This window comes from Gossypium hirsutum, chromosome A13 (genome assembly GCF_007990345.1).
Source record: "Gossypium hirsutum isolate 1008001.06 chromosome A13, Gossypium_hirsutum_v2.1, whole genome shotgun sequence".
NCBI classification, from domain to species: Eukaryota; Viridiplantae; Streptophyta; class Magnoliopsida; order Malvales; family Malvaceae; genus Gossypium; species Gossypium hirsutum.
This window is the reverse complement of record NC_053436.1, coordinates 110,992,142-111,019,794: the sequence shown is the minus strand read 5'-3', so window position 1 is coordinate 111,019,794 and position 27,653 is coordinate 110,992,142. Positions and strand designations below refer to the sequence as shown.

Below are 27,653 nucleotides of genomic sequence, written 5' to 3'. Positions count from 1 at the left end.
AATTGTACAATAATAGTTTCAATTGAATAAATTGTATAATTAATCATACGATTGTTGATCTAATTGAATCTATTCATGTAAACACAACATTGAGTATCTTGTTTGGAAATCAATACCAAATAGTAAAATATATCAAAACATTGGACCGCCAATGTTTAATTTTAAATATCAGATCAATTTAAGAGTGTTTATCAATTATGCATTCCTCTAACTACAAACATAATTGAATATTATGACATTGAACCAGTTGAATCGGGTCTATATCTAATGTACTAACATTGTGGTGTATAAGTAATTTGAAGAGTATTGATCAATTGTATATTTCTCTAATACTAACGTAATTGAACGTGTTATCCCATCAATTGTACAATCATTGATCTAATGGAATGAATCTACCCATGAAGGTGATGATATTATAGTATGTAAGTATTTTTAAAAGTATTGAACAATTGTATACTCCTTTAATTATTAGTGTAATCAAATAAATTGCAACGTTGACGGTACAATCATTGATTTAATTAGATAAATTGTATAATTAATTGTACAACCATTGATCCAATTAAATTTATCTACATAAATATAGCATTAAGTATAAATATTTGGAATTCATTATCATATAGCGAAACATATCAAAACTTTGGATCATTGATTTTTAATTTTAAAGTTTTGATCGATTTAAGAGTATTGATCAATTATACACTCCTCTAACTACTAATGTTATTGAATGATTATGACATCAATTATATGATTATCGATCCAATTTAATGAATTATACATTGAATATTGATTGAACCAATAAAACTATACAGTTAATCAAATAATCGTTTGATTTAATAGAATAGGTAAATGTACAAATGTAATTCATGATAAAATCAGATTGATTGAATCAAAATTTTTAATTTAAGTCAAAATTAACAGGTTTATGATATTAATATTTTAATCTTATGTAAATAATAATTCATTTGTAATTGGAAGGATTAATAAATTAAAATAATGTTTATAATTTAATTTGATAAGATATATACACGGGGGAAATTTTTTAAGTTATAATCACGAGGCACCCGTTGATATGACCATGCTTGATTAAAAAAAAGAAAAAAACGTTAACCTGTTGAAAGAGTAGCAAGTCATCCACATTTCTACTAAAACAAAAAACAAAAGAAACTTGGCTTCCACTAAGGTTATTATGTGTTGCTTTTCTAAAATTTAATACCAATCCGTAGATTGAGTTGGATCTCACCAAATTCCACAATCTTTAAATAAATGCTACCTATCGCAGTGACTTTTAATAGACAAAATTACAAGTAAATAATATTTTTATTTTTTTAAATAAAGGTTCCATTATAAAGAGGAATGGTTGCATGGTGACCTAAAATCCCCCTTCCCCTAAAAATAACAAAAAAAACACAAAAGGGTTTTAAGCTCGCATTAAATATAAAGAACTTAAATCTAGTTGGTTGAGCGTGGGTTTAGATGAATAGTGTGTTTATTTGTGGTTAGTGTAAAAATAACAGTGGCGATGAGATTAGATGGTATAATAATACTGTAATGTGAGATAAAAAGTAAGCTAAACGCACCGTACTGCCCATCCAAAATCATACTGAGTCTTAGCTTAATTAGCATGTGCATATTCGAGTACGTTTAAGCACGTTATTTTATTATTTATGAATTTATTTATGAGTTGAGAAGGAGTTACGAATAATTTTAAATATTATATAAAAAAAGAATAGATATGATTAAAATATTTAATGCTATTGTTAAAAAAACAAAACTTAAATCAAAACAATGAACCGTGATCTTAAAAAAAATCTAAAGTAGATAGGGAGGTGAGCCTTCGCATACTATAGTTAGAGCGAACAATATGACAGTCTGATTGAAGATTAGACCATACCAACAAAGCACTTTATCTTAAGAAATTGGTAAAAACGGAAAGAAAGACATAAACAATGTGAAAACAACCCCATTTTTTAGGCTTCAACCAGCATTAGCTTTGCAAATTGGTGTATTGTTTTTGGGTGTCAATGTCTATGATCTTCCCAATGAACCTCGGCGCAACACTTTCAGCTCAAGCATAAACAAAGACAGGAAGTCACTGACTTCAAGCCTCCACAAGCTCAAGGAAAACAAGTCATCAAAGGCGCATGACATGAGCCATTAGAGGCTCGGCATTAGCCCCGCCGCATGGGGTTCATGACACTTAGATGCACCAAAAGCGCAAGAGCAAAAAGCCATTATTATGTTGAGTGGCGAATAGTGATAACATTGAGTGGCAAGAAGGTGGAGGCGAAGATAAGATTAGAGGAGGTGACGTTGGCAAAAGAAAGGGACAATGATCACCATACATAAATTAAGATTCGGTGCAGTTGCATAATTAAAACTTAAATTATGGTTCATACATATATATAAAATTTTGATTTTGATGCACTGGTACACATTTATAAAAAATTGATACCTACATTTATTTATATTAGATTAATATAATTATTTGTGTATGTAATATATCAACATAAAATTGTGCTAATTCGATATAATTGTTAATGATAAATATTTAAAAAGAAGGAAGTGTAAGAACATAATTAAATAAGTCAAAAATAAATTATAATTTTTTAGAAATTAAAAAATAAATTTATCATTACACTAATTTTTATTTTATAATTTATTAAGAGACTTACAAAGCTTTTTTTATTATTTTAGGGTCAAGACCGCTCTGTACATTAGATTCACCCCTGCTTTAAAATTTTCTCCAAAAAAAATTCTCTTACATGATGCGTCATAATTTAGTGTGAACAATTTTAATTAAAAAAAGTAAAAAAATGGTTGAATTCGATTTTTCATAAAATTTATGAAAACAAAACCGAATACAACACTATCTATGAAACCTTAGCTCCTTAGATCAATAGTAAGGACGAGGTATTAGGAAATTTTAAATTTGATTTTCAACCTATGCAAATATATGTTGAGTTTATTATATATAACTTAATCAGTTATAAATTTATATTGAAATTATTGCAAATTAAAAAAATTTCAATATTATAAAAAATAATATATAATGTACCATGATATATCCTCACTAAAAAAATAAAAATATATTGAAAGATTTATAAATAAATAATGATGGAATATAATTTTATAATTATTAAAAATAAATATTAATATTAAGTTTAAAGTTTCATGTAGTATTTATTTATAATTAATTATATTTAAATAAAATTACTAATATTTATTTACAAGTATTTCATTATTTTTAGTTTATTTAATGATAAAATCTCTTTTAAAAATTAAATATTTCAACAACACCAAACACTATATTTTAAATAGATTTAGATTTTCGAGTTTTTTTCCCTTATACCTAACCAGTCCATACATATTAGTTATATATCTATGTAGATATGTATTAAAATATGTATAGATTATATAATAAGGAGCAACATATAGAAGATGAAGCAAAAGGCAGCTAAAGTCTAAACACCCACAGAGTACACAGTGTTCACCTAAACCTAGACGATACATCTTCATCTGCATGCACTCATCTCTGTTGAGTCCTCTCTCTCTCTCCTCCCTTTACTTCAATTCCCAAAGCCCTACGACCCCTCCTTGCCATTCTCCTTTACAACCCAACCCTTTGTCTTTTTTTCCCCCCCTCCTTCAATGGCGTATCCATGATCAAGTTTTTTTTTTTAATTTTCTTTCATTCCCGAGACCCTACCATCAATTTATAACTGTTCAACCCACTTTTTTGCTGGGGCAATTTCGGCTTTTTAGAACAATAAAGGGACTGAAACTAATATTTAACCAAAGGACGACTACCCCTTCTTCATCAGCCGCTACCCGCCATGTTTTCAGAGATTTTCAGCGCAAAAAACAATACGCATGTCAATCTCAAATCTTTCACTCTCTTAATTTTTTTTTCTTTCTCTCTCATCATCTTTACTTGTTTGACTATTTTTTTTTTCTCTTCTATTTAAACAAATAGTCCAAAAGCCATGCAATCCAATTCCCATGCCAATCGCTATACACCCTCCTTATTTTTTTTCTTTTTAAACCAAACTCCCAAAACCCTACTCCAATAATCAATCAAAATCCAAATCAAACCCTCATTTTCTTTATCTGCAAATGGAAGGTGGCGGCGGCGGCGGTGGTGGAGGGAATTCACGGTGGAACCCGACGAAGGAGCAAATAAGCATGCTTGAAAGCTTGTACAAGCAAGGGATAAGAACCCCAAGTGCTGATCAGATACAGCAAATAACCAGTAGGCTCAAAGCTTATGGCACCATTGAAGGCAAAAACGTGTTCTATTGGTTCCAAAATCATAAAGCTCGTCAAAGGCAGAAACAAAAGCAAGAGAATTTGGCTTATATCAACCGTTACATTCACCATCATCATCGAGCTCAACCTGTTTTTCATCCTCCTCCTTGCACCAATGGTTATTTTCTCGAAAACCCAAATTTTTTATTACTTTTTTTCTTGTTTACTATCGTTGTTTATATATATATGGAGTTTCGTTATAAGGTGTCTTTACATGCAGATAGGCTCGATATGTGTGTCAAAAGGGTTTCATGATCTGTTAAAGAAAACTACATTGTTTGTAGTAAAGTAACCATTTTTTGGATCAAATTCCATATTTTACTTGGATTTGATTCCATCTTTTGCAGACAGACAAAACATGTTATATTTCCATTTGTTGTATCATATGAAACATCTTTTCTTGTTTTTAGCAGTTGTTTGTGCTGGTCAATAAGTGTGCCAAAAGGGTTTCAAAATCTGTTCAAAAAAACCATTTTTTGGATCAAATTCCACGTTTTACTTGGATTTGATTTTATTGTTTCTTTGTATATAGGTTACAATCGATATAATCAAGACCCTAGTACCCTACAGACAAACAAAAACATGTTATATTTCCATTTGTTGTGTTATATGAAACCATCTCTTTTTGTTTTCTGCAGTTGTATGTGCTGGTCGATATGTGTGTCAAAAGGGTTTAAAAATCTGTTGAAAAAACTACATTGTTTAAAGAAAGTTAAATCATTTTTTTTGGATCAAATCCATGCTTAATCAATTTTTTTGGATCAAATCCATGCTTTTTTTTTAATATTTTCTTTGTATTGGATACAATATATATAATCAATACCCTACAGACAGTCAGAAAGACAAAACATGTTATATTTCCATTTTGTTGTATTATATAAAACATCTGTGCTTGTTTTCTGCAGTATCTGTTAAAAAACTACATTTTTTTGTTGGAATTCCATGTTTTCCTATAGTTTCTTTGTATATATATTTGATGCTGCTGACTGTTCCTTTCAAACTGATTTATAGTTTACAATCTATATAATCAATACTCTAAAGATAAAACATGTTATATTTCCATTTGTTGTGTTATTATAGAACATCTGTTCTTGTTTTTCTGCAGTTGTTTGTGCTGGTCCATATTTTGTACCACAAGCTGATCATCACCATCATCTAGGCTTTTACCCTCAGTGTCCCAAGGTTCTTCTCCCTAGTAGATCAATTAAAAGAAGAGGCAGGCCTATTGGTAAAACTGGAAAGTCTCTATTTTACAACGGAAATGCTTATGATCATACCATGGTTCCATCACCTGATACTGAAAACTTATACACTGGAGCATTCAACAATGGCGGCGGCGCCACTAATCATCACGAGACATTGCCATTGTTTCCATTGCACCCGACTGGTGTTTCCGAAGAGACGTTAATGGCTTCATCATCACCAACTGGTTCAACTTCATGTGAGACGACGATATCTGCTGGTGGTGTTGATAACCATGAAAGTAATAATGAAGGTTCTGGGGAACATCGTTTCATTGATTTCTTCTGAAAGTGATTGGGGGGTGGGGGAGGAAATGGAAATAAAAATCAAGGGTTTTGATTCAAAGAACATTGATTTATGGAATTAATGGCCATTTGAGTATTTGAAATGTTTTTTTTTTAATTTTTATTATTATTTTGTGTTGAGCGAAAGGTTCTTTCTACAAGGTGGTAATGGTAATCGGTTTCTAATATTATGTCATTGACTTTTTGTTTTTACTTTTGTCTCTCATTGTTCATTCTGGATGTTGCATTAAGATTCTAGATATAACTATTAACCATTTAAAGTATTACACATGTCTATATACTAATTTCCTTCCTTTTTGAATTTTATTATTTAATTTTTAAATTTAAAAATTAAAGTTTAATGTTTATTATCATAATTTTTTTAAAAATTTTACTGGTGAATAATATTAATCATATCAGTATTCTTTTATTTTAGAAATACTACTTCGTCTAATTTAATGAAAGTTTTTTTTATGATAGATATTAGTAGGATTTTTATTATCTATATATTATAAAAAAATAAGCTCTTAAGAGTGTTTTTCTTTCTAATTTGTGAATCATAATAGGAGAGTAAAGTTTTGATAGCGATTAGTGTGACTCGAACTTAGGTCACACTTGAAACAGTGAACACTCTAACTATTAAGTCAACACACGGGCTTCTTTAGAGTATTTTGCAGCTAAAATATAGAAATTAAGTAGATTGAATCTTAGCTCAATTGGTATGAAGACTATTGCTAATGCAGGAAAATGTGGGTTCAAGTGCACTGAAGCGCATTATCTTTCTATTTATGGGTCGAGAGGGTCTATAGATAATTTAAGTACATGTATTATTAAATCTACAACTTACGCACATTATAAGGATTAATAGCAATAGGTTTGTCTAAAACATGATTTGAAATCGGGATCAAATATTCAATGTTTGAACTCGGTCCAGACCGTCTTGTTTTCTTAAGTTTGTAACACATAAAAGATAAATTTATAGAAAAATATAATACAACAATATTAATAAGCAAAAAAAATGTTAAGTTGATTATATATAAAATTATAATAAATTAAAAAAAGCTTTTAATTAGCCATTTACAAATATGAGTGGGCTTGACCAAAATTTTAAACCCACATTTCGAGTTAAATTGAGTTTAAACAAGTATAAAATAATTTAATATATATTATGCTTAAATTCGACTCAACTCATAAACAGTTTTAGCATAAACGAAGTAAACAAAATATGTAAACCAACGGGAACATAAAATTACACATGCTCTTTAGATTATATTATCTATACAATTATTTATTGTCTCAATTCAATTAAAAAATAATTAAAATTTTATTATTTTTATAAGATAACAAATATTAATTTAACGACATTATTGTCTTTTATACTATTATGTAATATTTTTATGATAAAAATTTAAACCTAAGATTTTATAGCTTTAATTTAACCATTTCAATAAAAAAACTCATCTAAATTTTTTTATATATTTTTAAAAATGTATTATTTACATAAAAATTTTCACATATATAATGATTGTATTATAATACAATACTATATATTAGCATAATTATAATTGTTAATTAATAATAAAATACATTATTTAAATTTAATTACAAAAATATATATATAAACATTCTTTTTAAAATATTTTTGTTAGTAAAATTAGAGGTGCTCGTGGACAGGGTTTAAGCATGATATTAATATATTTTATGCTTGTTCAAGCTCAATCTGACTCGAAATTTGGACTTCAAATTTTGCCTAAACCCGTTCATATTTGCAAAAAACTAACCAATATCCATTTTAGGCCCCCGATATTATTTTTTAAAAAGTATTTGTATTATATTATTTTAATATTTAATAATTTTATACTTTTTTATTTATTGAAATTTTTCATATTACCATTTTAATATTATTTTAATGTTTAAATTAGAGTAGTATTATATATTTAGTATCTTTTTTTATTTTTTTAATGTGTTCTAAATTACATAATATATAAAAATAATATAATATAAAATATTATAAACTTAAAACGAGTCAGGCCGAGTCGGGTTCAGCTCGAGCCTTGAATGTTCAGGCCTGAGCCCAACCCATATTTTAATTTGGCCTATTTATTTATTTATTTCGCCTAAACTCATTTTTTAAGTATAATATTTTTGTCTAAACCCTTTTAAATTTCGAGATAGTCTTCGAGTTTGGGTGAGTAGCCCGGCCATAAACAGGTGTAAGTAAAACTAATTACAAGACTGATTTGGGTCTACTTATCTTAAACTTTTCTAATTTTTTTTTTCCTTTCTAAAATTTTATTTTCATTTTCCCATTTTTTATTGACAAATTAACTTTTCCATTTTTAATTTGCAGTTTTTTTTTTAAGTATAATTTTTCTAAGATTGATGGGAAACCGGTTTTATCAGCGCGGTTAAAGGAGCATATAACCGAAAGACCCGGTAAAAAGATTTTTCATTCAAGTTTTTAAATTTCAAAAAAAGGGTTTCATTTCTTCACTTTCCGTTCTTTTTTTTATTTTCTCTTTTGGAGATCATCTATCTCTGGTTTTCCTTTTTTTTTGATTCCTTTGGCTCTTGCGCAGGTGATTTCTCTTTCGCTATTGTTTGGATCCTGAGAAAATATAGGAAAAGAAAAGGAAACAAACTATGAAAAATTTAAGATTCTCGTTTTGTTATGTAAAGTATAAACTATTTATTTTTTCAGTCTGATTTTGCTTAGCATTGCGATAATTTTATAGGAAATGTACGTATCCGCTCTCATTTTAACTGATCGTTTGGTTCCTGAGAATATATTGGAAAAAAGAAGACTATAGATGAAAAATTCAGATTCTTGTTTTATTTTATAACGTCATAAATTGATGATTTTCGATCTGATTTTGCTTAGCATTCCGATAAGTTTGTAGGAAATGTAAGTCTCCGTTCTCAGTTTAATTGATCGTTTATCTACTGTTTGGTTCCTGAGAGTATACTGGGAAAAAGAAGACTATATATGAAAATTTCAGATTCTTGTTTTATTATATAACATCATACATTGATTCTTTTCGATCTGCTTTTGTTTGGCATTGTGATAATTTTGTTGGAATTTGTATGTATCCGCTCAGTTTAACTGATAATTTAGCTACTTTTGGTTCCTGCGAATATATAGAAAAAAAAGGACAATAGATGGAAATTTCAGATTCACATTTTATTATATAACATCATAGTTCGATGATCTTCGTATCTGATTTTGCTTAGCATTGTGATACTTTTGTTAGAATTGTATGTATTGTCTCTCAGTTTAATTGATCGTTTACCTACTGTTTGGTTTCTGAGAATATATATGAAACAAGAAGACAATAGATTAAATATAGTATGAATTGATGATTTTCGATCTGATTTTGCTTAGCATTGTGATAATCTTGTAGGAATTGTATGTATTCACTCTCAGTTTAATCTATCCTTTATCTACTGTTTGGTGCCTGAGAATATATAAGAAACAAATATGACAATGGATGAAAACTTTATATTCCATTTTTATTATATAACGTCATAAATTGATGGTTTTCGATATGGTTTTGCTAAGCATTGTGATAATTTTGTAGGGGATTGTATGTATCCGTTATCTGTTTAATTGATTTAATGGTTGTTGTTTGGAATCTTTAGCTTCTAATCTTTAATGCTCGATGAATTAGCTTTCAACCAAAAAGATTAATGAAAATAAGAATGTATGATTATATGAAGGATTCTGTTGTCTAATTTAATCGCAGTAGTTTTTGAACAATTTGTTTGCAATTGATTAATTATTTGTGAATTTGGAATTTTATCACAAATTTTATTTTGCATATATCTTTCCAGTATCTTTCTCATAAATGATTCAAAATTTATAGTGTTGAATCCATGATTCTCGTTTTGCTGTGATGTTGATCTAATTCTTATGTTTCGTTTTAGCTAGCAAAACAAGATGGCAGATGGCGAGGATATTCAACCACTCGTATGCGATAATGGAACTGGAATGGTTAAGGTATAAATTTAGGATACTATCTTATGATCTTGTGTTCTACGCTGTTGGTTTTAGATTTATATATGATCTTTTTCAACGATGCATTTTGCTCTTTTTAGGCTGGATTTGCCGGTGATGATGCTCCAAGAGCTGTGTTCCCTAGCATTGTAGGTCGTCCGCGTCATACAGGTGTGATGGTTGGCATGGGTCAAAAAGATGCATATGTTGGGGATGAAGCTCAGTCCAAGCGTGGTATTCTGACTCTAAAATATCCTATTGAACACGGTATTGTCAACAATTGGGATGATATGGAAAAGATCTGGCATCATACCTTTTACAATGAACTTCGTGTGGCTCCAGAAGAACACCCGGTTCTTCTCACTGAGGCACCACTGAACCCGAAAGCCAATCGTGAGAAAATGACCCAAATCATGTTCGAGACCTTCAATGCTCCTGCCATGTATGTTGCTATCCAGGCTGTTCTCTCCCTCTATGCTAGTGGCCGTACAACTGGTAAGCAATTGAATAGTCTCAATCTCATAGATAAAACTTGAACTAACAATCTCAAAGTCAAAATTGGCATTTCGGTTCAAGACATTGCGGATTACATTGGAAATACATAAAGTGAGCTCGAAGTTGGTTGCCATTTCTACCACTGTCATGTTTTCATGATTCAACACATATACTAACTGTTCTCCTTATGTAGGTATTGTTCTGGACTCTGGAGATGGTGTGAGTCATACTGTCCCCATTTATGAAGGATATGCCCTCCCACATGCCATCCTCCGTCTCGACCTTGCAGGTCGTGACCTTACTGATGCCCTTATGAAAATCTTGACTGAGCGTGGCTATTCGTTTACCACTACAGCTGAGCGTGAAATTGTGAGAGATGTGAAAGAGAAACTGTCATATATCGCACTCGACTTCGAGCAAGAGCTTGAAACTGCCAAAACTAGTTCTTCCATCGAGAAGAGCTATGAGTTGCCCGATGGCCAGGTGATCACCATTGGGTCTGAGCGTTTCCGATGCCCAGAGGTCCTTTTCCAGCCTTCCATGATCGGAATGGAAGCTGCTGGCATCCACGAAACCACATACAATTCTATCATGAAGTGCGATGTCGATATCAGGAAGGATTTGTACGGAAACATTGTCCTCAGTGGTGGAACTACCATGTTCCCCGGTATTGCAGATAGAATGAGCAAGGAAATCACTGCATTGGCCCCGAGCAGCATGAAAATTAAGGTGGTGGCTCCACCTGAAAGGAAATACAGTGTCTGGATTGGAGGCTCTATCTTAGCATCCCTCAGTACTTTCCAGCAGGTATTTTATCTACTTTTTTCACAATTCCATTCTCATCACAGACTCCATGCATTTACCATTCATATTAAAAGTGCTTTATGTTTTAGGAAGCTATGTTACTTAGACTCAGATTTAAATATCGAATATGTTTAATCTTTATTTTTTTTTAAAAGATTTTTGTGTATTTGGGGTTCTTTATGGGATCATATTCTATATTCATGTCTAGATAAGTGTCGGATATGGGTGCTTCAACTAAAATGGAGAGTTAAAGCAACATAGTGCTGGCTATGTTGCTCTTATTCTTTATTTTAATTAAATTACTTGTGGTAGACTCTTATCTAGACAATGGTATGGAGATATATTACAGCTAAAGATGATCCAAATACATGAAAAAAATTGAACATACTAATACCCACATTGGAACCGAATACTATTAGTATATTTTCCGCTTGTTCTCTCTAGTAAGCTTCATGCATAGACCTGTCAATCTGGTCTTGATCTGAACCAGAAACAACCCGTATCCTAAATGATCTAGACTTGAAGTGATCAAAACTCATAATAACCCTACTTGGAAAGTCAAATTTCAAACCCAAAATAATCCGAAAATGTTAAAACTCAAATTAACTCGTTCCAAAATGACCCGACTCAAAACCAACCTGAGAGTATTCATGCATATACTAAAGGCATTTTATTCATTTGGGATTGTAACGCAGATGTGGATTGCTAAGGCAGAGTATGATGAATCTGGCCCATCTATTGTGCACAGGAAGTGCTTCTAGTTCTTCACAACGCATGAGGTCCTACAAGTAATGTCGTTTAATTTAATTTAATTTAATTTATTTATTTAAAAAAAAAACAAATTCAGCTCTCAAGGTTTTTTTTTTATCTATGCTGTTTCACTTTTTTTTAATATTTATTCTCGAAAAAAAATAAACTATAAAGCTTTGCTCTATAAAAAAAGAAAAATATATAAAAAATTGCTAATATAATAATTCGTATTAATGCAAATCTTTCACCGTTGTTATCAGGCAAAGCTTAAGAAAGAATGGAGATGATGATAAGAGCTTCAACATTCATTCGTTTTTATTTTTATTTCTTCCAATTTAGCAGATGTTTTAACGATTTTCATTCAATGAAACGGCAACGGATTTGTGATTTATTATTTCTCTAGCTTTTCTCCGTTTTGTTATGTACTCCTCAGGGACATTTTGAACTCTCCTATCAATGTTATTCTTTTGTTTTCTTTTTAAAGAATTTATTTATATATAAGAGGGGTTTTTCATGTTTTTAACACAAGATTAGTATTAATTGAAAATTTGAATGTAAATTATTTTTCACTTCACTTAGGGTTGAGTTTGAAACATTAAAAAACTTTTTGAATTAAATTTTAGCTACTAAACGAGTAGAATTTGAATATTTAAGTTTTTCAAATGCCTAATTGAGTATTTTTATTAATGAGAATTTTCACTTTAAATGAATTAAATTTATTTTTTAAAATTTTTAATAATTTTATTCGAATTAATCAAAATAATAATTTGGTTAATTTAATTGTCGATTTGATTTTTAAAAATATTATTTTTAATTAAATTTAAATTAAAATAATCAAATTTGATGCTTCAGTTGGATCTTTGCTTTATAATTATTTGAATATAAAATTTTAATTGATTGTATTAAAGAAATTTTTTTGTATTAAAAAATAAATCTAATGAAATGAGTTTGAACTATTTAAATTTAAATCATAAGTCTTATAATATGTGACCTCTTTTCCAAATTGGTTAAGTATAGATATATGTCAATTTTCTCTCAATAATTAAACACAAATTCTTTTCTCTCTCTCCAATCAAGTTAAACGAAAAAGTCAAGCCCCCCAACCCATAAGGAAAAAATGGAGAATCTTTTAACTCCGCCTAGAAAATTAAGAAAACCAAATAGAAAATCTCACTTTGTTCATCCCAGCCACGAAAACATAGTCAAATCAAAAGACTCCATTGAGTGAGAAGGAAAAAAAAAAAAAGGTAAAAAATTCTCCAATCCAAATGGAGCTTCACAACCCAGCTCACCGAGACTCAATTCCGGGGCCGCGTTTCAGGCCACGAGTTGACCGTCCGGCGAATACCCAGTTCCCGGAATCAGCTGAGGAAACCGGAGGCTTTAACGCCGGTGAAAAAGACAAAGTGTTTATAGCGGTGGGAAAATCGGTTGAGAGAGCGGTTAATTTATTACAATGGACGTTGAAGCGATTTGGCGGTAAACATATTTGTTTGCTTCATGTTCATCAGCCTTCTCCATTAATCCCCACTTTATGTAAAGACCTTCTCCCTTTCACAGTTTCCCTTTTTGTTGTTGTGTTTTTTTTTATGGTAGAATTTTGATTTATACTATGAATTTGTTGGCCATTGTTAGCTAATATGTGTTCTTGCTTGTTTCTGTGTGTGTGTGGGTGATGTAATTGTGAAATGTTTTTAGGCAATTAAGAAATTTAGGTAAAATTGTGTAAAATGTACTTGATTTGAGGTGAATTTAGTAAATTGGTGTCATAAAGCAACATTTGGTACGTGAATTTGACAATTTTTTTTTTAATTTGGTCCCTGAAGTTCTAGTACATATTAGTTCTAGAGTTTGGTAACTTTTCCCAATTTGTTCATAGAACTTGGGTTCAGTTAAGGAATAATTAAGAAATTTGATCATAAAACCAAAAATTATTAAAATACTAAAAACTTGAAATTGGATTTAAGTTTAGGGACCAAATTAGGGAAAACTGTCGAGTTTCGAGCCTAAAGTGGATAGAAAAATTCAATGACTGAAGTCAGAAAAGTTGCGAAGTTAAGGGACTGAATGTTATTTTATCCCTTTAGTAAACTTATTGTTTTTGTCCAAACCAGAGACTAACGTCAATTAAAAACTTGAACACAACACCTATGGTTTGGGAGAAGTCTGTGAATTGTTGTCCGTCTCTTCAAACGCTCAGGCCCTTTGCAGAGTTGGGCCATAAACTCTCAACAAAGACAACACCGACCCATTGAGGGGTCTGTCTGCTCTTGATGACCGACACTTCACTGGACTTCCCTGATGGAGGTATTTGTCGTGGTTTAATAATATGTAATTGATGTTTATAATTTGGCAGTGGGGAAACTTCCAGCAAGTCAAGCCAATAGTCGAGTCCTTTCTGCATATAGAAAGGACGAGAAGGAACAATTGAAGAAACTTTTGGAAAATTACTCAAATTTTCCCCGGAAATTTAAGGTCCGGGTCAGCATGTTTTCTTTTTTGTTCTTGGACTCGAGCTTTTAGCATTCTTAGAGGGTCATATCCCCATTATACGATTTAATGGCATTTTCATCTTCAAAGCACTCGTTTTTGCAGGTTCATATAAGCATTGTCACCATTGAGGCTAACCAAGTTCATAAAGGAATTGTCCAACTAGTCAAGAGACACGGGATTAGGAACCTTGTTATGGGAGCCATACCTGAAAAGTAAGTACTCCTTTTGAAAAATCGAAGGCCCGAGACTCGTGCTTTTTTGTCATTTCACATTTTATGAAATGTTAGCATCTGTCTTACTTGGACTCACGTGGGGCACAAACATATTCATTTTGTGTGTGTGTGTGGTGCAGTTGCATGAGTATGAAAAAGAGCTCCAGCAAATCTAGTTATGCTGCAAAGTATGTTCCCTGCTTTTGCGATATATGGTTTGTCGATAAAGGGAAACTTGTTTGGACGAGGGAAGCCTCTGAAGAACCGTGTTTGTCTACACCAGCCAGTCAAGCGGCTGTTACTGCAAAATCTTCGAGGTCTAACTCACTGCCCCATCGTAACAGTGATTCATTAGTCCACCCTGACAATCTTCGTTCTAACTCTTGTTTGACCATAACGTTTGCTGCAAGTAGTACCCAATTGACCGAGAGTATAGTGGCACAAACGGACGTGTCTCTTTCACCGAGGTTATCTAGCTTCAGCAATTTGTCTAGCCCAAGATTTACTAATGGCTCCAAATGTGCTTCTTCTGAAATGAGATTGTCTTTAGATTCTTATTCAAAGGATGAGGATGAAAATCTGTACCGTCAGCTTGGAGAAGCGAGTATGGAAGCTAAGGCATCAAAGAATGAAGCATTAGCGGAGTCGTTAAAACGCCAAAAACTGGAGTTGGAAGCTATGGAAGCTATCAACAAGGTAGATATCCGAACTTCGTCATAGGGACTACGGTTTTTGTATCTTGCTGTTTATCATTACAATTGATTCAATGAATTTATGCATCGTTTTGAGTTCATATTGCTTGATACGTTGCAGTTTCATATTGTTGATATGACGTAATATGAGCTGGTTATTTTTTCAGATCAAAGATCTCGAATCTGCCCGTGTTCATGAAGTCAAGCTTAGAGAGAAAGCCGAGGAAGCCCTTAGAGCTACCGTGCAAGAACGAGAAAAGCTCATAAAAGAGAAAGAAGAAGCAATGGAAGAGCTACAGAGGACCACAAGAAACGTCACCCTACTAAACGGTTGTGTACAAGAAGCGAATTGTAAACATGATGAAGTTGCTGGCAAATTGAAACTAATCCAAGCATCTATCATGACTTTGCGAGAGGAAAAGCAGAGAATCAGACGACAAAAACTAGAAGCCGTTCGTTGGTTAGAACGTTGGAGAAGTCGCGGGCAAGCTGGAGCCACTACTTGTAATGGTTTCATCGGGATAGTCGAAGATTTGCCCGAGTTAGCTGAATTTTCATTGGCAGATGTCCAAACCGCAACGTGCAATTTCTCTGAAAGCTTCAAAATTGGAAAGGGAGGACACGGTTGTGTTTACAAGGGGGAAATGCTGGGTCGAACTGTGGCTATAAAGAAGCTGTATCCGCACAACATGCAAGGGCAATCTGAGTTTCAACAGGAGGTTTCATTGTTTTCCTTCTCTATCAGAACCCGAATTTATTGAAATTTGTCCTCCTTTGAGAATACCCTTTATTAGTTTTACGGCTCGAAAAAAACTGAATTTTTTTTTTGTTTTCTTGTTTACATTTGTGGTGCAGGCTCAAGTTCTCAGCAAGTTACAACATCCTCATTTGGTAACTTTGCTCGGTGTATGCCCCGAAGCCTGGTCCCTGGTTTATGAGTATGTGCCCAATGGAAGTCTCCAAGATCGGCTTTTCCGGAAAACAAGTGTTTCTCCCTTGACTTGGAAGATTCGAGCACGGATAGTAGCCGAAATCTCCAGTGCTCTTTGCTTTCTGCACTCTGCCAAACCGGAAAAGATAGTCCATGGTGATTTGAAACCCGAAAACATTCTTCTTGATTCAGAACTAAGTTGCAAGATTTGCGATTTTGGTATCTCGAGGTTGGTCACGGAGGATAATCTATATTGCCCGAGTTTCCATTGTAGTACAGAGCCAAAGGGTGCTTTCCCATATTCGGATCCAGAATTTCAGAGGATAGGTGTCCCGACTCCTAAGTCCGACATTTATGCCTTTGGGTTGATCATTCTACAGGTGCTCACTAGAAGGCCACCAGTTGGGTTAGCCGGTGAGGTTCGAAAAGCCATATCGAGCGGTAAATTAGCTTTGATACTTGATAAATCAGCTGGAGAATGGCCTATGTTCGTGGCAAGACGTTTGGTTGATCTGGGGCTACAATGCTGTGAATCGTACGGTAGGGATCGGCCTGATCTAAAACCATCTCTGGTGAGGGAACTAGGGCAGTTGCATGTCACAGAGGAACGACCAGTGCCGTCTTTCTTTTTATGCCCCATTCTTCAGGTAAGTGTCTTATTAAGTTCATATATGTCACTTAAATGAAGTGATTTCCCGATCCATTAATCCATGTTGATCGAACCGCATTTGGCCGTTATGATATAATGTCTAGGCTGCTTTTGTGGTTCTGGACTATTTGATCCGGCGTGTTCAACCAATGTCTAATACATGCTTTTTTTTTTTTAATAAAGGAAATAATGCACGACCCTCAAGTGGCGGCCGATGGGTTCACATACGAAGGTGAAGCCTTGCGTGGCTGGTTGGAAAATGGCCGTGAAACTTCACCGATGACTAATTTGAAGTTGAGTCATTTGCATCTTACTCCGAACCACGCCATACGTCAAGCCATTCAAAACTGGCTTTGCAAAGCTTGAATTCTCTCTATTCGATAACGTACGTATATATATATATAGTGATTAGATAATTGCAAGATATCAAGATAGTAATAAAATGATTCATAAGTGAAATACTTGCGTGTTATTCACGCACTGGTATGATATCGGGATTTGTCTTTTCCGATTTCTCTATCAATTCCTTAACGGTCAAGTTAGGTTTAATGTATCATAGTTATGGACCCTAAGTAACCCAACCAAAAACAGAGGGCGTTGATCAAATTAGAACTTGGAGCATTTTATACCATGTTACATTTCCAATACGTGTGTACTCATGCACTAGTGCGAAAATATAGTTCGAAGTAACACGAGTGAATTTTAATAGAATTTAAAACCAAATAAATATATCTAAATTGACTCATTAACATCCCTGCTCCAAGTAACTATCAAAAATATGATATATTAATTTAGGGATATAAATGAGACATTGGTGTATGCAAGTTACTTGAATTTGACTTAAAAAAATTCGAACTTGATTCGGTATTTATCGAGCTAAGCTTGTGTTGCTCGAGCCATCAGTTGAGTCGATTTCAAGCTTAGTAATACTTGACTCGAATGGCTCGTAAGCCTTATCAATCTTTTCATATTTTTTATATTATTAAATTATGTTATTTCTTTAATATATATTATTAACACTAAGCTTAATTATCGAGTTGAGCTCAATCATAAGTACAAAAATTGATAAACAAGCTTAAACAAATTAGAACTGATGTAGCTCAATTATATTTTGAACCGAGCCCAAACTTTTAAAAAAAATACTTAATCAAACTCAGTTCGACTCAATTACACCCTCGTATAATTCCAAAACAAATTACAGCACTAGGCATAACCTATTTATACCTGCTTATAAAACTCATTTCACTTTTCAAAAAATAAAACTAATATTTATTTAAAATTAATTATAGAAATATATAAATATTAATATAAAATTATTTTTATAACTTTATGATGTATAAACAGCAAAACGAGCCGGGCCAAGCCAGATCAGGTTGAAAAATACAAGCCCAACACCTTTAGGTAAAACGGCGCCGTATGGTTTGAAGATATTAGATTCCTAGGGTTTTTTTCATTACTTGAAACGAATGGAAAGTTAAAAGCCCCTTCACGTAAACCCTTATAGTCACCTCGTAAAAGAAAGAAAAGATCAAATCCTAAAAAGAAATTCAATTGTAAAAAAAAAGAGAGGTAGGATCTATTATGGACAAGAACATGTTAGCAGCACTCGAGGGTCTCCCTGAAGAAGATAAGGCCCGAATGTCCGCCATGATCGACCACCTTCAGCTTCGTGACAGGTGACTCACTCTCTTTATTGTCCTTTTTTTTTCTTTATTTTGTTAAGGAAGACAGTTTTATGATGATTATTTAGGGTTTATAATCCTTATAGCTTCTTCAGATTGTGAACGATGCAGATTCCCGATTTCAAAATCTGGGTATTTTGATCTAATAAGAAGCTTAAAGATTCGTTCTCCTTTAAAACCACTGCAGCATTTTTTGGTGTTGCTTCTGGACGTTTTGGGAACTACATTTATGTATTTTTAAGCCATTTTTTATGATGCTTTTAGCTAGTATTTTGCCTACATTTCATTGGATTCGGTTTCATATAGACCTGTTAGGGTTGGATTGATTTTGGGTCGGGTCAATCTGGTTAATTCGGATTTTGAAGTTGGGTTTGGATTGGGTTTTACGGGCTGGGTTATTACGGGTTCGATTCATTTCAGCGTTGAGTTATTTCGGATTCACTCTCTTTAATGTCAATTTTTTCTTAATTTGTTAAGGAATACAGTTTTAGGATGATTATTTAGGGATAGCTTCTTCAGATTGTGAACGATGCAGATTTCCAATTTCAAAATCTGGGTATTTTGATCTAATGAGAAGCTAAAAGATCTGTTCTCCTTTAAAACCAGTGCAACATTTTTTGATGTTGCCTCTGGACGTTTTGGGAACTACATTTATGTATTTTTAAAGCCATATTTTATAATGCTTTTAGCTAGTATTTTGCCCACATTTCATTGTATTTGCTTTCGGATAGACCTGTTAGGGTTGGATTGATTTTGGGTCGGGTCAATCTGGTCAATTCAGATTGTGAAATTGGATTTTGATTGGTTCAGGATCGGGTTACTTGGATTTGAAGCTTGGTTTTTACGTGCTGGGTATTCACGGTTCAAATTATTTGAGTTATTTTAGATTACTTGTTTAGGTCTTTTTATGTTTTGGTTGTTTTGGGTTTCAGTCAGTCATGGTTCGAGTCAATTTGAGTTTAGGTTTCAAAGGATGGAGTTGTAGACGATTCCTGATCATGACGGCTTGGATTAGGATTGGGTTTTGGGTTTTGGGTTTTGGGTCAAAATTGATAGGTTTACTTGTGTTCAAATATGGTATTTAAGAAAATTCATGGAGTTTGAATAACGTTGATCATAGCGACCACCGTTATCTATCTCTGGATGCTTAAATCGATACTAGCTTTTCCCTTTCATAAAGATAAACTTGTTCCAATTTTATTCCATTTCCTTTTTTAGATCTTGTTTCTATAGCTTATGATTATGCCATTGTTATATTTATAGACTTATCTCAATATTGTTAACGTGGAGACAGACATATCTTTTCTATGGCGTTGGGGAAGAACTAAAAAAGTCGGGGTATGGGGAAGAACTAGGGTTCGAAGGGATTTTGATACAATCTACATAATTTCCATGGTACTTGAAACCCTTTTTGTTTAGATTGGGAACCATTGATGGTTATGCCATTGTTATATTTACAGATTCATCAGCATTGTTAACACGGAGATGGACGGATATCTTTTATACTATAGAAGAGATAGAAACTGGGCCAGGGTTGGGACAGAATAGGGTTTGAAGGAGTTTCGAACTTCCAATACACTCTCCATATCTGTTAATCGGTGCTTTTTGATTTTACAGTTTGAGAATGTACAATTCACTTGTCGAGAGATGCTTCACCGACTGCATCGACAACTTCACTCGCAAGACGTTGCAGAAGCAAGAGGAAACCTGTGTGACACGATGCGCTGAGAAGTTCTTGAAGCACTCGATGCGCGTAGGCATGAGGTTCGCGGAGCTTAATTCGCAAGCACCAACGCAAGATTGAAGGGTAATAATAAGAACTGCGAGAAGGGGCTCGGAATTTCTTATTTCGTAACAATTTTCTTTTTGGATTAATCGAGTTCTTCGCAAATCTTGTTTCTTGGAAGAATTTGTTGATTTTCACTATTGAATCAATTGCTTGTTATGGTAAGAGTGAAGATTGTTCAATTCACCTTGATTGATTAATGAGCTAAGAAGAGGAAAAAAAAACACTTTGTTTCCTATTCTAAGTCCATTTCTAATTATTTAATAATATTTTAGTAATTTTTTTCATTTAAACACATAATTTTGATAATTTTTTTACCTTGAACTTTAAATCTCGTCGTTAAATAATTAAAAATGAACTATAGATGACGTGGTAAATAATGGGGTGAGAAAGATTTATAAAATTAATTTATTTTTGATGTTACATGGTTCACTCTTTATCGAATTTAAACTGAAATAAATATGAGAATATTCACGTGTTTTACGAGATAATATTTGAACTTGTTTCATAATCTCACCCTTGTCAACAACCGAAGGTTTCACTGGTTATATTGATACGAAATTAAAATCAAAGTACTAGTTTAAATTAGGTCTAATTATGATTTTAGATCGGTTACCGATGAATTTAAATTCACTAAGCATTCACCATCGGCATTAAAGCCTCCTCCGACGGAAATCAAATCGCGATAAGGCTTTAAAAGACGACGCCAAGCCACCATGGATGCCCTATGGGATTCGACGGGATCTAGTGCGTTCACTCCAAAAAATCATCATTGCCCATCCAACCGACGATTAAATCATGCTAGAAACCAAGATTCTTACCTGCTCCCCTCGAGAACCCTAACTAAAAACAAAAAAGAAATTGTCCATTAACTCTAGCATAAGCGTGGAGTCCGCATCCCGATTCCCGAGTCACAGAACTACTTTTATGAGTTGCAGAACCCTACTGACCATAATTCAATGGTCGTAAGTCGAAAGAAAAAATGAACGAGACTAGATTTTATTTATCCACAAGCAATTCACATATACATAACTATATATTTTTATATCATAATCATATTTAAAATATTTTTATATTTTATTAATTAATAATTTATGTTATATTACTCGTTAAATAGAAAGTCTAGTACAACCTTAGCCCCCCAAAAAGTAAAAATATTAATTCCAATAAAATTTAGCTTCTGACCAAAAAATCTAACTAGGCCACTTACATCACAATGTCAGTTTAATAGAATCTAATAAAAATCATACAGTACGACAAGGTAGCCAAAGAAATCACGTGCCAAACGGCGCTAAATCTCATTGTATTTGCGGCCACTGAACTTTCCAATTTTAACCCTGACCCTTGATTCACTGAATAGTTACAAGCTGCATGACCTGCCACCATTACAAAATTTTGTCAGTCCAAATTATATTTATGTATTTCTTTTTTTAAAATTATAATTGTTTTTTTTTCAAGAGATTCCGTGGTCTAATTTTGGTTTTAGTCCAATTATCATTTTGAAATTTGATGTTTAATCCTTGTTATTAATAAGTTTAATCAATAAGACCATTAGTTGTCTCCATTAAGGTATTGTTATAAAATTTAAATTGGTGGCCAAACCCATCATATTATTAATTCAACCATTATAAAATGAATTTTGTTTCAAAAAATTAAAAAATTTCAAAGCAAATTAAGAAAAAAAAAAGTGCAATCAAACAATAAAAACAACATAAACATTACTTTATAAATTGAGAAAACAAAATTGAATATTCTAACTAGCTTAAATTTGATTCAATTTTCCTTTATCATTTCAATTGATTTTCGTATCGGTTAAATCTTTCTCCGATCAATTGAATTGATTAGACTAGTGATTCTTGATTCAACTGATACAATTAGTCAATCCAGTTTAATTCTAATATCATGTGTTAAAGTGATTAAGTAAAATTTTCAATTAATCCATCCGTTTACACAATCAAGGTCGTAAGAAGCTTCAGCTTCAACTGATAATAAAATTATATGCTACTTAACTATGAAAAGTTACAAAATGGTCATCCAACTATTAGTAAATTTATTTATTGGTAACACAATTATGAAAAATTTACAAAATGATCAGTCAACTATTTAATTTTTTTTCTTTTTTAGTCATTAGCTAGTTAACGTAAAAATAGAAACACCAAAAAATTCTAGTTAGGTAACCACAAAAGATAAAATTAATAATTAAATGACTATTTTATAATTTTTCATAATTAGATGACCAAAAGTTTTACTAATTAATTGAATGACCATTTTATAAATTTTCATAATTAAATAATAAAAAATTAACTGAACACTACTAATATAATTTTCCCTTAATAATTCTTTCAACTTAAACTTACTAATACCTTTATAAAAATATAAAATCAAATTTATGCCAAATATTAACGATGTGAAGGGAAACTTACTTGGATCGGTAGAGGTGATGACACCCGTACGATTGAAATCGCAGTTGAAATCATGACGACCATTGGCTTGATAGTACGCATTCATTGCGTACGATGCATGTGACTTCACATTATTGGGGTTAAAGCAGGCCCCACCCGATTGGATCGGCTTACAATCCACTCCGCTGCTGCACACGTAATCTATGTTCGCTTGCAACGCCGCATCGCTGGCGTTTGATTTAGCCACGCACCACTTCCCCGAACCACTTGATGGCGCCTTTCCCGCCGACGGAGCCGTGGCCGCCGATGGAGCTGTGGCCGTCGTTGGAGCTGATGTCGGAGCCATCCCCTACATCACAAAAAATTCAAATTACTCTAATCAGCTCGTCTCATTATATGATTAAATTTTTAATCCTCATTTTTTATTCTTTTAAGTATTTATTTATCTTATTTTTTTAAGTAAAAAGAATAAAATAAAATTCAACTAAATAAATAAAAAGGTAAAATAAAATCCAACTAGGTGCCTTGATGAGGCTAAATTGTGCATATATATATATATTTAATTGGTTAAATAAATTTTTTTCAATATTTAAAAAAATAAGTCAATTTTAAAAAGATAATGTGAAAATACGCTCAATTAGACAAGTTTACTGATATGTCAATAAAAATTCGTCAAGTTGAATGTATTTTCTTGCTAATTGTGCAAAAAATTCGCTTAACTGAATGAGCTTTTCTAGCAATTGTGCGAAAAGCTCACCCAAATAGTTAAACTTTTCTACCAATTAAAATCAGTCTATTTCTCTATCTCTTAAAAAACCCGACATATTTAACTAATTAAAGAAAAATAAGGGTATATATTGTTAATTTAGTCCCTTGATGATATTTTTTATGGGATGATATTTTTTATGGGTCAATAATAAAGATTGAAGCTAAATTCGTGTATAAAATTAATCAAAATTACTTTCTCAAACAGACATACCGAATAAAACAAATAAAGCACCTTTTTCAGACAAATAAGAAAAGTGTGAGAGCTTTATTTCAGCAGGTAATAAAATGTAAAAATGACTAAAAAAAACTGGAAAGCATGACTAAAACAGCTAAGCCACGTACGGCCTGTCGCCGACATCAATCAAAGTCGGCTACGTAGTTACATAAACAAAGCTGGCATGTGTCAGAAACCAAGAACATGAAAGGTTTAATTTTGCCACCAATCACTGTAGTTTTAGGACTTTTAAAATTAGCACCTCAATTAACCTTACATCATTAATGAGCTTCAATTTTTAGAGATTAATTTCATAAAGTATAAGTTGAGTGCATGACTAGTAAAAGTATCACGAAGACTATTACACTGTGAACTAGCTTATATTTCATCCCTTTTATTTAAAAAATTAATAAATTAATCCATGTATATTATATCAAAAAATAAATCAATCTTTTTTGTTAAAGATTTCATTATTTTTACTATTGAAAACTGACGAGATAATTGCACATAATATAGATAATTGCACACTAAACATATCTCATTTTAACATATAATGAAAAAATTTTAACAATAAAAATAAATAAAAATTTTATTTCTAGTATAAAAACCTCTATAATACGTCTAACATAATTAGACACTAGTACTTGCAAACTATTACAATTCAACCCGATAAAACTTTAATTCAATTCAGTTATTATCGAGTTGAACTTAAACTATCGGTTGAGCCAAATTCAGTATTTATTGTACTTTTAGCATAATCAGACACTAATGCTTATAAACTTGAATTGTTAATCTAACTTAATTAAGCTCGAATTAAATTACTCAATTAAATCTTCAATTAAACTCAAATTTAAAATTTATATTCAATTGAATATATTCAAATTTTGAATTTAACTCAAGCATATAAGTATTGCAAAACATTAAGGATTAACGCAATCATCAAGAAAATTTACCTGTTCACTGCGGAGGATGCCCACGTCGTAAACCGGATTCAAGTCGGGTTTAAACAACCCGAAGTTCCGCTCCGGAACCGATTCCTTCAAGTTCTCGTTGAACAAAGCGAAAATATACGTTTCAAAGGTCCTATTGGGCATCAATGGAGTCCCTTTACCAGAGTCCACGTGCTTAATGAGGTTCCCATTGTAGGACAACGCATTCTCCAAGCTCACACCGGGTTGACCCGGATCACCAACAGAAGGCCATCCGGTTTCAGCCACAACGATATCCACATCCTCATACCCGACCCGTTTCATAGCTGTATAAACCGCGTCCAGTTGAGCGTCGAACATGTTGGTGTAGTTTATCCCCGTACCGGCGTCGAAAACGCCGCCGTTTGGTTTAAACAAAGCGTAATCCAACGTTTGTGGCTTGAACCCGAAATACGGGTATGGGTTCACCATGAAAGGAGATTTTGTTCGCTTATGGAACTCCAAAATCGGCGCGAAAATGAGCTTATCGTAACCTTTCCGGAACTTCCCCGCACTCGGCGGCTCCGACGTAGACAATATCCCGAGTGAATGCGGCGTCGAGACTTTAACACTTGTAGCGTTAGCCGAGTCTAGAGCCGATCTGAGTGCTTTCATGGCAGGCAAAAGGTAAGCTATGAGAGTTTTATCCGACGTGGCGAGGATTTCATTCCCGACGGCGATGTATCTGATGATTGTTTTCGGATGATAGGGCAAGATGTTCTTCTCGATCCAAGCTTTAGCTCCGGGAAGCTTAGCCAGAGACGGTATGTCGCCGTTTCCGACCGTAACGGTAACGGAAATCCCCGTTCCGGCGAAGGCTTTAAGGATGTCGGGATTCGTGTCGAATATCTTAATCCGGTCGATGTTTGTTTTGCTTTTGAGGAATTTTGCTACTTGTGTCGGAGTTGGGAGATTGTCGGCGATGGTTCCGTAGTTGACGCCGATGGTATAGACGGCGGTGGCAGTGGAGGAGAAAATAGAAAGGTGGCAACTAAAGAAGAAGAAGATTAAGAGCTTAGTTGCAGAGAGAACCGCCATTTTATTACCTCTGAGAGAAACAAAAAGTGAAACAGTATTGATGGAGTTTAAACTGGAACCTCTGGTTTTGTCTATGAACACGGTGCCGACTATGGAGTGTTTGAAAATGGAAGAGAGAGATATTGTGTGCGGCAGTATCTTATATGAAATCCACACACAAAACACTATAAAATAAAAAAGGTTAAAATCTATTAAAAGTACCCGTACTATTTGTAAATTTATTATTTAGTCCCTGTGCTTTTATTTTTAAAATTTTAATCCTCTACTTTTCAAATTTCCAAATGTTAATACTATTAAAATTATTTTGTTAAATTCAAGTTTATTACAATATCATTTTTTTAGTTACATTGCTACCTAGTAAGTATTTTTTTCAATATATCACGCCTGTAAAATTAATAATATTTACAATTAAACTTAAATTTTTAAATTCAAAAAGTATAATAATTAAAATCTAAATCTTTGAAAAGTACAGACAACTATATATTTTAACCAAGTAAAAATGGAGTAACTTCACCAAAACTCCCCAACCTTTGTATATTTTCTAAATTGATTAATAAATCATGAAATGTTCTAATTGAATCCTTTATATACTATGAATAGCTTGGATAATGGATGCAACCTGTTAATATATCATATCTAAGTTGCTTTATTCTCAAAACTACATGTTTTAAACATGTACATCTAAGTTATGTACACTTCAAATTAATTGTACATGTAAAATTTAAATTACATGTTTTAAATATGTTTGAAGTTAAATTTGAGTTGACATTTAACATCTATACTGTCAATTAGGCAGATGAAAAAATTGACATATGTGACAAATTAGTACAAATATTTTGAGGATTCAATAAAAAGATATTGAAATTTAGAGCCAAATTAGAATTTTTATTATTGTTTGAGGCCTATGGTGAAATTAAACTAATTCATATAACAAATATGATTTGCTAAATGCCTTCTTTTTATGTATATATAGTTATATTACGAGTCGATATTAACTCACTAAATAATCAAAATTTTATATATTCCTTGGATTCGTTGATATAGTGGTCCATACGCGTTTAATGTGGTCAATATTGGATACAATCTGTCAACTAAAAAAACGACACGTGCTTTTTCTTTAATTATATCAATTTTCAGTTATTTCTGCAAGCACCCAATCCTTGCCTGGTTTGATTGTGTAGATTTTATTTTGCTTTAGCTTAGGGTTTATTGGGGATTAGGCTTTAGAAGACGTATCTAAGTTTTATTTTGGCTAAGGGTCAATAAAAAAGTTTTATTTTGACTAGACCCTACCATTAATCTAATGGATAATGGGAAATTTAAATTTCCAATTTTTCTTTATTTAACCCTTATTTTTAGCTAAATTTAATTTTCAAAAAGACTATAACTTAAATTTTTGAATATTTTAATTTACATGGCAATTCACATTCGTAGTTTTTTTATTGTATTTTTTAAAATATTTTTATAATTTTTAAATTATTTGTTGGTATAGTAAATAAAATAAATATTGTCATATCAACATGAATTATTCGTAAACTGTCATGTGGGTTGCCATGGCAATATTGTTAACAATTATATGTTTTTGTCAACATTTTCGTTAGATAAAATGATTTGAGACTCTTTTTGAAAGAATAATCACCAAATTTAGCTTAAAAAAAAAGAACAACAATCAATTTGACAAAAAATGTAAATGTTAATCGTAAAGTTTGGCATTATGCCTGATCTGATTAATTGAAAATTTGAATTTTGTTTTGTTATATTTTATCAACTATATATACAGGGGCGAAACTGTAATGGCCCAAATTTGAGGTTATCGGAACAGTGGTTTCAGAACCACAAATCCGATGAGAAAAATTTTATTTTTCTTATATTTTTATGGTCTACAATTTCACAAAATGATTTTTTGAAAATTTCGTTCGAAAATTTCGACGTTTGGGCACTCAA

At 32.4% G+C, this 27,653-nt stretch overlaps 5 protein-coding genes across 9 annotated transcripts; 4 read left to right on the top strand and 1 right to left on the bottom strand.

The window, feature by feature from the left end:
• Positions 1-4,113: 4,113 nt before the first annotated feature.
• LOC107943634 (WUSCHEL-related homeobox 2) lies at positions 4,114-5,835 on the top strand. Its single transcript, XM_016877407.2, has 2 exons — positions 4,114-4,423; positions 5,411-5,835. The coding sequence occupies exons 1-2, from the start codon at positions 4,114-4,116 to the stop codon at positions 5,833-5,835; spliced, it is 735 nt and encodes a 244-aa protein (XP_016732896.1).
• A 2,433-nt stretch (positions 5,836-8,268) lies between these two features.
• On the top strand, positions 8,269-12,265 carry LOC107943635 (actin-like). 3 transcript variants are annotated; one of them, XM_016877409.2, is made up of 6 exons: positions 8,269-8,410; positions 9,756-9,828; positions 9,927-10,320; positions 10,514-11,127; positions 11,820-11,903; positions 12,135-12,265. In XM_016877409.2, the coding sequence occupies exons 2-5, from the start codon at positions 9,769-9,771 to the stop codon at positions 11,883-11,885; spliced, it is 1,134 nt and encodes a 377-aa protein (XP_016732898.1). In that variant the 5' UTR covers positions 8,269-8,410; positions 9,756-9,768; the 3' UTR covers positions 11,886-11,903; positions 12,135-12,265. The 3 variants fall into 3 exon arrangements, with proteins under 3 accessions (XP_016732898.1, XP_016732897.1, XP_040941884.1); XM_016877408.2 differs by having other exon boundaries at positions 11,820-11,912; XM_041085950.1 differs by having other exon boundaries at positions 8,288-8,410; positions 9,760-9,828; positions 11,820-11,912.
• A 627-nt stretch (positions 12,266-12,892) lies between these two features.
• LOC107943636 (U-box domain-containing protein 33) lies at positions 12,893-17,496 on the top strand. 3 transcript variants are annotated; one of them, XM_016877412.2, is made up of 8 exons: positions 12,893-13,410; positions 14,231-14,349; positions 14,470-14,579; positions 14,720-14,896; positions 14,993-15,275; positions 15,439-15,990; positions 16,127-16,849; positions 17,035-17,496. In XM_016877412.2, exons 1-8 carry the CDS (start codon positions 13,143-13,145, stop codon positions 17,215-17,217), a joined length of 2,415 nt encoding a protein of 804 aa, XP_016732901.1. In that variant the 5' UTR covers positions 12,893-13,142; the 3' UTR covers positions 17,218-17,496. The 3 variants fall into 3 exon arrangements, with proteins under 3 accessions (XP_016732901.1, XP_016732899.1, XP_016732900.1); XM_016877410.2 differs by having other exon boundaries at positions 14,720-15,275; XM_016877411.2 differs by having other exon boundaries at positions 12,920-13,353; positions 14,720-15,275.
• A 792-nt stretch (positions 17,497-18,288) lies between these two features.
• On the top strand, positions 18,289-20,557 carry LOC107943632 (mitochondrial import inner membrane translocase subunit TIM9). Its single transcript, XM_016877405.2, has 2 exons — positions 18,289-18,527; positions 20,151-20,557. The coding sequence occupies exons 1-2, from the start codon at positions 18,433-18,435 to the stop codon at positions 20,335-20,337; spliced, it is 282 nt and encodes a 93-aa protein (XP_016732894.1). The 5' UTR covers positions 18,289-18,432; the 3' UTR covers positions 20,338-20,557.
• Positions 20,558-21,375: 818 nt separating this feature from the next.
• LOC107943638 (glucan endo-1,3-beta-glucosidase) lies at positions 21,376-25,845 on the bottom strand. The gene is made up of 3 exons (XM_016877413.2): positions 24,657-25,845; positions 22,743-23,070; positions 21,376-21,695 (listed from the first exon to the last, which is right to left on the bottom strand). The coding sequence occupies exons 1-3, from the start codon at positions 25,707-25,709 to the stop codon at positions 21,544-21,546; spliced, it is 1,533 nt and encodes a 510-aa protein (XP_016732902.1). The 5' UTR covers positions 25,710-25,845; the 3' UTR covers positions 21,376-21,543.
• Positions 25,846-27,653: the final 1,808 nt, after the last annotated feature.

Excerpts from the sequence above, each read along its gene's own strand:
- LOC107943634 (XM_016877407.2), top strand. The coding sequence starts at position 4,114 with ATGGAAGGTGGCGGCGGCGGCGGTGGTGGAGGGAATTCACGGTGGAAC. Across the intron at positions 4,424-5,410 it reads TCCTCCTCCTTGCACCAATG|TTGTTTGTGCTGGTCCATAT; the intron begins GTTATTTTCTCG and ends GTTTTTCTGCAG.
- LOC107943638 (XM_016877413.2), bottom strand. The coding sequence starts at position 25,709 with ATGGCGGTTCTCTCTGCAACTAAGCTCTTAATCTTCTTCTTCTTTAGT. Across the intron at positions 23,071-24,656 it reads GCATCCTCCGCAGTGAACAG|GGGATGGCTCCGACATCAGC; the intron begins GTAAATTTTCTT and ends TTTGTGATGTAG. Across the intron at positions 21,696-22,742 it reads CATCACCTCTACCGATCCAA|GTCATGCAGCTTGTAACTAT; the intron begins GTAAGTTTCCCT and ends TAATGGTGGCAG.
- LOC107943636 (XM_016877410.2), top strand. The coding sequence starts at position 13,143 with ATGGAGCTTCACAACCCAGCTCACCGAGACTCAATTCCGGGGCCGCGT. Across the intron at positions 14,350-14,469 it reads ATTTTCCCCGGAAATTTAAG|GTTCATATAAGCATTGTCAC; the intron begins GTCCGGGTCAGC and ends TCGTTTTTGCAG. Across the intron at positions 15,276-15,438 it reads CTATGGAAGCTATCAACAAG|ATCAAAGATCTCGAATCTGC; the intron begins GTAGATATCCGA and ends TTATTTTTTCAG.
- LOC107943635 (XM_016877409.2), top strand. The coding sequence starts at position 9,769 with ATGGCAGATGGCGAGGATATTCAACCACTCGTATGCGATAATGGAACT. Across the intron at positions 10,321-10,513 it reads TGCTAGTGGCCGTACAACTG|GTATTGTTCTGGACTCTGGA; the intron begins GTAAGCAATTGA and ends CTCCTTATGTAG. Across the intron at positions 11,128-11,819 it reads CCCTCAGTACTTTCCAGCAG|ATGTGGATTGCTAAGGCAGA; the intron begins GTATTTTATCTA and ends ATTGTAACGCAG.
- LOC107943632 (XM_016877405.2), top strand. The coding sequence starts at position 18,433 with ATGGACAAGAACATGTTAGCAGCACTCGAGGGTCTCCCTGAAGAAGAT. Across the intron at positions 18,528-20,150 it reads CACCTTCAGCTTCGTGACAG|TTTGAGAATGTACAATTCAC; the intron begins GTGACTCACTCT and ends TTGATTTTACAG.